The sequence below is a fragment of the Sinocyclocheilus grahami genome, unplaced genomic scaffold (assembly GCF_001515645.1).
Source record: "Sinocyclocheilus grahami isolate Dianchi unplaced genomic scaffold, SAMN03320097.WGS_v1.1 scaffold906.1, whole genome shotgun sequence".
Taxonomy (NCBI): Eukaryota; Metazoa; Chordata; class Actinopteri; order Cypriniformes; family Cyprinidae; genus Sinocyclocheilus; species Sinocyclocheilus grahami.
Window position 1 is genome coordinate 225617 of NW_015506085.1, and position 9762 is coordinate 235378.

General features: G+C 34.7%; 1 protein-coding gene across 1 annotated transcript in view; it reads right to left on the reverse strand.

The window, feature by feature from the left end:
- The window catches only part of rars1 (arginyl-tRNA synthetase 1), a 33872-nt gene that overhangs the window by 16585 nt on the left and 7525 nt on the right, over nucleotides 1-9762 (reverse strand). Inside the window, exons 5-6 of the mRNA XM_016249057.1 lie at nucleotides 5897-6017; nucleotides 3827-3956 (exon numbers count right to left, since the gene is read on the reverse strand). Coding sequence (XP_016104543.1) covers nucleotides 3827-3956; nucleotides 5897-6017 — 251 coding nt within the window. The remainder of the gene's footprint in view (nucleotides 1-3826; nucleotides 3957-5896; nucleotides 6018-9762) is intronic.

Here is a 9762-nt window from a genome sequence, read left to right on the forward strand (position 1 = left end):
CATTAACGCCAGACAAGTAACATGATTAAAACATCAGTAACCAAAAATAACTATGTAAACACCAAAACGCAATATTATTCAGATTTTATTACATTTAGAGTAAGTGGCGAATAGTGGATATATAATGTATCTATTGACAGTATAAGGTTGCGCTGCTGAGGTGAGGCTCACGCAGCCCCTTCAGGAGAAATCAAAACGCGCAACACTAAGAAACTCAGCATCCTGAGCTAAAAATTCAAAATGGAAAGTTTTTATATTTAAAATACAGATAGTTAGGCAACATCACACAACGTTTTCACCATTACGACTGTTTAATTCAAGTTTTTGTAATAACTTCCGATTGCCGTGTGTGTTTTGGCCATGTATTGTTGATGAAATTAAATATATTATAACCTCTGAGTCAGACCAGCGATCATGGAAGAGAGAGCACAGGCATACAGTGCTGGAAACTGCTAATGCTTATCAGTAAATCAGTAGAAAATTAATAGAAATGACGGTTCTGTCTGAGCTAGGTGATTCTGTCACACGCACTAGTGTAAATGTAGCTAACAGATGTGTAAACTGAAGACTCTTTGAGCTTTATTAAAACTATTTGCACTGATTTTTTGTTTGTTACATTTTGTTCCTTTGTGCAGTGGCTTTTGAGTCTGTATAAACATCAACAAGCTGAAAAATAAAACCAAAGTGTTTTTTTTAGATAATGTAATCTTGTTCAAATAGATTTCATAAAATTGGTATCGGAAAAAAGTATCGTTCAGGAACCGGTATCGAAGTCAAGGTATCGGTATCGAAAATTTTTGAACGATACCCAGCCCTAATCTTTTTAGAGTGAGTTTACTTCAAAAACAGCGATTTTATCCTCTCATTGCTAGAAAATATAACGAGCGATTCAGTATTTAAACAGTTTTTAATAAAAGTCGTGAGGCAGCGTTGACAAGTTTCTTTGCTCCTGGATGTGTGAGCTGCACGATATTTGATGTGTGTGTGTGTGTGTTTGTGTGTGTCAGTAAGCAGCGCATTAATATAGAACGGTAATAAAAGGCTCTAATACACACCAGCATAGGTGTGTGTATTGTAGGAGCTAGACGACATATGATGACGTGCGACGGCATAGTAGTGGTTTCCCAATTCTTAGGGGTATAAAATAGAATTGGGATTGGGCCTTAATGTAGAAGACCATGAAAGTTTTATCATAGGTAGAATGCTAAATGTTTCAATACAAGCATTTCAGTCAAATGTAATTTATGCAATATTTCAAACCTTTAATCCACTTGGGAAAATCAACTCATGGCAACAGTTTAAAAGTAGCCCAATTCTGTGGAAAAAATGGCAACCCTGCATTCAACAAGATTTGGACTTGCTTTGACTGATCACAGGTCGAGAATAAGGAGAGATGACTGACAAGACCATGCTGGAGTATTTGCTGCTCAACAGATTCTGAGCTCATTGACAAATATCTGATCTTGTAAGATGTGCTTGCTCCCTTTAGTGTGATCGCGAAATCGAAAGTGAAAGTAAACAGCGCAAACACTCATTCAAAAATATTTAAATACACCGCATCCTGAGAGCGGCTCCCTGATGCGCCAAAATTATACACAATATTAGAATGTTTAAAGGAGTGGACACAAAAATCGCGGGTGCGAAACACAATGGTCAGAGATTCAGCGGGAGTGGTAAATCCCGGCCGGACGCATTTTTGTAGGTCCAAAAAGAGGACATGTCCGGGGAAAAGAGGACGTATGGTCATCCTAATTTATTGCTAATCGATGTATTGTTTTTAAAGTAGCATATAAAACAGATTTTCCTCATCAGATCACAAAAGGAAGCATTTGACTGGTGTTGTGGAGTAAAAAGGTTACAATTTTCTCTTTTGTTGGACAACAGGTTTAGAAATGTGAATACAAGGGAGGTTTAGCATTAGGCATTTTAATTTAAGCATGTTTAGCTTAATTTACGGAAGGCTACCTGCTGCCATCAGAGCAAGTGTAATTACTGCATTCGCACGCTCCTTGGATTCTCTCATTTCCCGAGTTGTGCTTTTAAGTCAGAATGTGAAAACAACATGGACACTCGTTACTACAAAGATGTGTTGGACTTGTATTATTAGAGCTTTCCGACTTGAGTTAACGTGCATTTTCCCAGTCGGGAAATTATTTTTCACATGCTGATGATGCTTCTTACGTCCGTTTTGGAAAACCAGAGGACAAATATTTCAATCAATCGCTCAGGCATGGCACCGAAATAAGGCCCCGAAATCTGCGTTCGGATTCGGTTCTAATACATACCGGTTACATAGGTACCGGTGCCATATTGGTACCGGGTTTCGGAGCTCTGCTCATTTTAACCCGTGTTTACACCGGATGCGAGTGGCGCAATGCGACTATAGACAACAGAACCCATTATAATCTGATTTTGTCTACACTGGATGCAGCACAGATTGACACAACAAATCCCAGACAGTAAACGGATGTCCTGCTCAATTTCTGACATGCAAGCATTTACACTGCTTTTGACCTGAAAGAGAAATTGATTCACGACATGAAGCAACAGCACTCACATCCGATGTAGATATACACTACACAGTGTCTTGTAATATTGTAATGTCATCTGTATGGTTCTGTTGGAGTAATCCTGTGTTTGCGTCTCTCTAGTATTTCCTCTTCTCCTACTACAAGTGTGTATCAGTGGGCAGGGCTAAAGAGGCAGTGATGTAGAAGCAGGCGTTGATCACCTCTTGCAGAGGCGGTGCTTAGCCACACTATTATATCATAAAGTGGCACATTCCAAAGAGAGTCATTTTCTGAGCTTGGTTTCAATAAAAGCTCTTTAAACTAATGAGAAAGTTTTGACTTTTGAAACTTACAGGATGTTTTTTTATAGTACATTGACATGTCAAAAGATCAAGGGAAATTTGATTTCTCAGTTCATGACCCCTTTAAGATGTTTTCTTAAAATGGTTAGTAGTTTTCTTAATACGTTTTCTTAATATGCTGGTGTTTTTTTCTTTTGCAGAGTGTTAAGCTCTCTCGGCCACCATACTAAAGCCTGGTTTAAGAAAATTCTCATTTATTGTTTAAGAATTAGCAGATTGTTGTACAACTCTTTTACAAAATAAAAATCAATAAAGTGATAAATAAATGTTAATCCAGATTTTAAAAAAACAAACTATACATTTTAACTATTTGTTTAAAATGTGAATGCAACTAAGATTTTTATTATATTTTAAATATAAAACCTAAAATCTTGAGACCTAAAATAAAAGATTGAGAATGTTTTTGAAATAATTCTCTTATGCTCACCCAGGCTGCATTTATTTAATCAAAATAAGAGTAAAAACAGTAATATTGTGAAATATTATTACAATTTAAAACAACTATTTTCTATTATAACATACTTTAAAATGTAATTTAATCCTGTGAATGCAAAGATGAATTATTCCAATCTTCAGTGTCACAAGATCCTTTAGAAATTTCTCTAATATGCTGATTGGGTGCTTAAGAAACATTTCTTTTTAATATTTCTGTGGAAACAGTGATACTTTTTTTCAGGATTTTTTGATGAATATTAAGTTAAATAGAACCGCATTTATTTGAAATGGAAATCTTCTGTAACATTATAAATGTCTTTAGTGTCACGTTCAATGACAGTGCATCCTTGCTGAATAAAAGTATTAATTTCTTTCAAAAGAAAAAAAAAAATTCTGCTTCCTTTAGCAATGAACCATTCAAATAATCCTTAACCTCTAAAAGGCACATACTGTCTGTTGAGGTTGTACATGCTGTCTGTTTGAGAATTACATTCTTAATGATGAATTTCTCACACATACCATTGCGTGAAACATCACATATGAGGTTCCAGGCTTTGATGAAGTCTGGATCTTTGCTCTGTAGTTTAACCACACACTGGTAGGCCCTCTTCTTAAACTCCTCATCCTCATCAAACCTTTTCTTCGACGCCTGATGGAGATGAAAGAGGAAAGTAGTTTAACAGCTTTGAAAAGTAAAAAAAAAATTTATAATTTGCACAGAATGCACAAAGCTCTTAGCACTTATGGAGTTTCTATCAAAGCCTTCCACAAAGAAACTATATTACAAGGGACCATGAAAAACTACTCGCATTGAATTGTTAATATAATTAAATGTAAGCTAAGTTATTATAACTTACATTTAATTATATATTATACATTTTTGGAGATGTGCATCTTATGACGTCAGTTTGACAACATAGTCCAACTGTTAGTTTGCTACAATTGTTCGTGGAAAGGATGTGCGCTAAAATAAAACCCTGCCTTCTGTTTAATATTTCGTTTCAGTTGGAAACATTACAATACTGAATTAAAGTTGGTAGCAACTACCGGTTCACCGCAGACTGCTTGTCAAATTCTGTGAGCAGAAGAAATAATATGCCGTGCACAGGACACACGCAAAAAAATGAGTTGGGAAAGCCATTTGATTGAATTCTAGTAAATGCTACATAACTGAAATGTTTGGGCAAACCGCTATAGAGTTGGTGTCGCTATAGTGTTAGAACCGGTGAATGCGGTTTACAGGTTTCATAGAAAGTGAATGATGTGCGCCAAATGAGTCACTGTAAAAATCGAATACTTTTATGGTTATGGACAAAAGAGCTCAACACGAGAGCCAACGCAAATGCAATGACGTGAAAAAAAAGGTCATCATGTTTGAAAGAAGACGCTTTGTTTAAGTTAAATGGCTTGATTAAGTGGTGGAAATAGCAGATGATGAGCACAGAACGGTAACAAAACTCCGAGACATTTACAGTCACACTCTACTACTCTAAACTCTACTTAGATAGCTATATAAGAATTTACACGTTCAAATTTTTTTTTTAAATATATATTTAGCTTACAGATCTCAAGTTTAAATGCTCCAGTTTGTTTTCTGTTCTGTTCTATTCTATCAGTTTAAATGTTTCAGTTTGTTTTTGTTATATTATATTATAAACGTAATAAATGACCTCAAAAAGGGAATTCATGAGCAATATCTCCTTCATTTTTTTCATATAATATTATATCATATTATAATACATTATCTAATATAATATTAGGGATGTAACGATTAACGGTTTGATGATAAATCATGATAAAATTCGCGACAGTTAGTATTACCGTTTCATATTTTAATTATCATTAAAACCATATTAGATTACCGCGATTTGAACAACTCATGATAAATAAATACTGCCCAGTAGTGATTGACCAATATTTATATTTTATAACCGATACAGATACGAATTATTTGCGTGTTTATGTGCCCGATAACCGATATGCAGAACCGATATTTATTTACTGTTATAAAGAGTGAAGTAAATCCATAGTAAGTTTTTCCTCCTTTCAGCCATCTTAAAAAAAATTTAAAAAGTGTTGAAAATGACCAGTCTTTCATGTTAAATTTAATCTTCATATTACAATAAAAAAACATTTAATTTAAAGCATCAGCAGCAACACTAATATTAATAAGCAAAATAAATGTAGAATAAGAAATTTTCATACCGTTACATCCCTATATAATATAATATTATATTAAAACAAAGAATCGAACATTATAAATGTCTTTACTGCTACTTTTGATCAATTTAATTCATTCTTAAGAAATATTAGTTTATATATATATATATATATATATATATATATATATCTTCAATCAGAGAATCCAGCTGAAGGCTGGCATTATCAGAATTATTAACAATGTTTTTCTCAGTGTATAACATCACCGTTATTCTTTAAAGCCCACTTATCAATTTTCAGCTGACCCAATTTATAAAAAATAAATAAATAAATAAATAGGGTAAGTAACGTAGGGTAAGCATTGGTGAAACTGATCAGCAGTCTCCAATTCTGAACACATCCATCAGGTTGTATATAACAGATACTCACTTTGTAGAAAGCCTGAAGGTCACCAATAGGTGGGGAAACACTGAGATAATTTGGGAACTTGTCTTGCAAATGAGCAATGAGCATCCCAAACTGTGTCCCCCAGTCTCCAACATGGTTCAACCTGACAGAGGACAAAATAATGAGAGATGCACTCAAGCAGTAATGAACACACAGATTACTGCTGGCCAAAAGAGATGCAATAAAACAATATCCTTTTTACTTAACATTGAACCACTTTTCTCTCTTAGGTTTATGTTTTGGGAGGAACAAAAAGATTGTAAAGTCATGGAAGAACATATCGTATACATACCTAACATTAGCTAAAAACTGAATCAAGCTTCCATGATAACAGTGATTTCTCTGATTGGTGGATATAATTTCAAGATTGTGAATAATGTAGTACTTCATTAGGAATTTAATGAAACTTTTTTTTAACTCTTTCCCCATCAGCATTTTTTTTTTTTTTCTTTTAAGTTGCCAGCCACAGCCAGCATTTTTTCATCATTTTCACAAAAGTTTACTGGAACCCATAATATTTTATTGTATAAATATCTGAACATGCAATGTCAAAAAAAAAAGAACAAAGCCTCTGCCTTTAACCAAAAATAAAAACGTTTTTTTTTTGTTTTTTTTATCAACACTTGAATGTGGTTAAGTTTTATGAAAAAAGCAACATTTTGAACAAAAAGCTGAGAAAATTGGGTTTTTGTAAAAGATGTCTGGATCAGATTCAGAACGATGATCAAAACATAAATGGGATAGATCGCGTTCATCAACACATTTAAAGCTTGCACAATCCAATTCCACTTCCTGGATTGTCATTTCATTCTGTAACGTTATAATATGCAGAATAACATACAGTGGGGAAAAAAGTATTTAGGTACAATTGGTGGCTGACTAAATACTTTTTTGCCCCACTGTAGGTTTTATAGACAATTGGACGAGTTTTTGGGGCAGACCTGACCTGTTGAAAAGAGATGGTCTTCATCCCTCCTGGGGTGGTGCCGCTCTTCTCTCTAGAAATATGGCATAGTCTTAGAGTTTGTACTTGACTAACTGGGGCCCAGGTCAGGAAGCAGAGAGACTGGTAGTCTGCCATTCTGCAAGCCACCTCACATCACAGAAGTCAGTTAACTCTTAGTGATCGACTGATATTGATATTTTATAACCGATACCAATTATTTGCGTGTTAATGTGCCCGATAACTGATATGCAGAACCGATATTTATTTACTGTTATAAATTAAATAAATGACTGAGTGAAGTCCATACTTCACTTTGGTTTTTCCTCCTTTCAGTCATCTTAAAAAAAAGTGTTGAAAATTACCAGTCTTTCATGTTAAATTTAATCTTCATATTACAATAAAAAAACATTTTATTTAAAGCATCAGCAGCAACACTAATATTAACATTAAGCAAAATAAATGTAGAAGGTCTAATGTTATCAAATGGAGAAAATAAATGAAATGAGTCATATCAACTTCATTTTAAACTACAATTTTAGTAGGTTTATAAGCTGTTTAATAGACTTAATAGTGAAGAATAATTCACTGGATAATGTTAATTCACTGAATAATATTTTCTGGAATATTGAAATATAACAACGTATTTTATTGCATTTCTCAACTGGCATGTTATATCACAATTACTAATAATGTTTTTGTCGTTCTAGATTATGAAATGCCTGCTGACAGCGCAGTTTATCTATGCATTTACACAGAACTATCCTCAAACTGCGATTGCTCGCGGAGATAATAAATTAGTTTCCATAGAGATGTATTTATTTAGATGTTTATTAGCGAAATAATGATTATATAGTAAATGTTAATACAACTTAGGGTGTTTTAAAGAAGTGAATCTTGTTCAAAGTTACATGCGGTGGTCATGATGGAGCATTTCCTGAGCATCAACCCGGTGAGTGAACAGCACGTTTTTATTTCCAACATGCACTCACTGGCTGTACTATTTAATTAATGCAAAGTTACGTCTTTATTGGGAGAGGACTTGACGGATTATTTTAGCCTACGTGACTCCGCCTTCTTGAGACGATGAGCATATAGACAACAAAGAGCTAATTAAATTCAGCACTTTTATTTCCAACATGCGCCCATTCATGGCTGCATATTATTTAATTCACGCAAAGTTACGTCTTTATTGGGACAGGACTTGACGGATTATCTTACGTGACTCCGTGAGTTCATCTCTATTTCTTCGAGCCAAGCTGCATAAACGGCATATCAGGCATTTATGTAATACATCTAATTTGCGCATTAATGGCTGTTATGTTAAATAAAGTTTACTAACTACAGTAGTACCAAGTACCTGCGCACGCCATTGTTGTTGTCTCCTCTCCCCTCAGACGCAGTGATGCAATGGTGATCCTGCGCGCAATTCTCAAAACATCCACAAGATGGCGCCATTTATTGGTGAATCTGATATTACAAAACCGATATCCGATTATTGTAAAGTGCTTAAATATCGGGAAAATATCGTTAAATCGATATATCGGTCGATCTCTAGTTAACTCTCTAGTAGACTCTTTTACCTTGATATCATATTATAAAGACTGTGTCTACTCCCCGAACTAGCAAATACAAAAAAACGTCCAAAACAATTTAAAGGAAACAATTTAATTGATGTTCAACAAATAAAAAACAGACATAATACAGATAAACAAATGATAAAGCTTGGCTTAATGAATATTTGACCCCTTTCTACAAAAGCGCTTTTTGTAAATTATATGATCACAGATCATAACTTAGATGTGCTCCGTTTGACAGAAATCTGGCTAAAACCAGATGATTGCATTATTTTAAATGAGTCTACCCCCCAAGATTACTGTTATAGACATGAGCCGCATCTAAAAGGTAAAGCGGGAGGTGTTGCTACAATTTATAGTAATATTTTCAGTATTTCTCAGAGCTCTGGTTTCAAGTATAATTCATTTGAAGTAATGGTGATTCAAATGACATTATAGGGCTGCAACAAATGATTATTTTGATAATCGATTAATCTAACGACTATTGGACCGATCAATCGACTAATCATCGATTATTTCACTGACTAATCAGTAAACTTTGATTATAAAGCTTCTGCAATTAGTTAAAATACGAGAAGGGTCTGGCTGCAGCTGGCGCTTGCACTCTCAGGCTTGCACTCTCAGGCACTTGCACTTCCGCTAGCGACGTCACTTGCAGTCTTTATTATTTTTTATTTTGTTCTATTTATTGATCTCTTTTTGTTTGAATCTCTCAACATTTTACAACAGTAGCCAGGTGGTGAAGACAAGAAAAAAGAAACTAAATTACGAAGTCACTTACAATCGCCACTTGCACTCTCCGCTACCTGCGACGTCACTTGCAATCGACACAAATCGTGCGTGTTGCCAATGGAGACAAGACGCTGTGGTTGTGATTAAACGATTACAACTAATTTTGTACTATAACATACCGGGTCCTGCAAGAAAAAGACAAGACCTGCAAATCCGTGGCCACAGAACAGCAGAAAAGTCTCTCGTTAAGCGTTTTCCTCCTGTAGCAATTTAATGCATTGCGTTCTGGGCTCGTCTGCTTGCCTGTACGGAGTTGATCCTTTTAAAATCTCAATGCATTTCATAATGCACGTTCATATTTGCTGTTCTGTTTATACTTTGAGTCAACAACAAGACATATAGGCTACTGAATTGTCTTTATCATCTGTTATTATGCCACATTAAGCGTTTTGCTGTATGGGAGGACAAGTGAAAGTTTGCGCATTGTGTTCATAGCCATCTGCTTGCCTTGTAGTTCATTAAATAATAACTATATATCGATTTTGATCTTTTAATTGCACTTAATGTATCTTAATACATTAAGCCATATTAAGTGT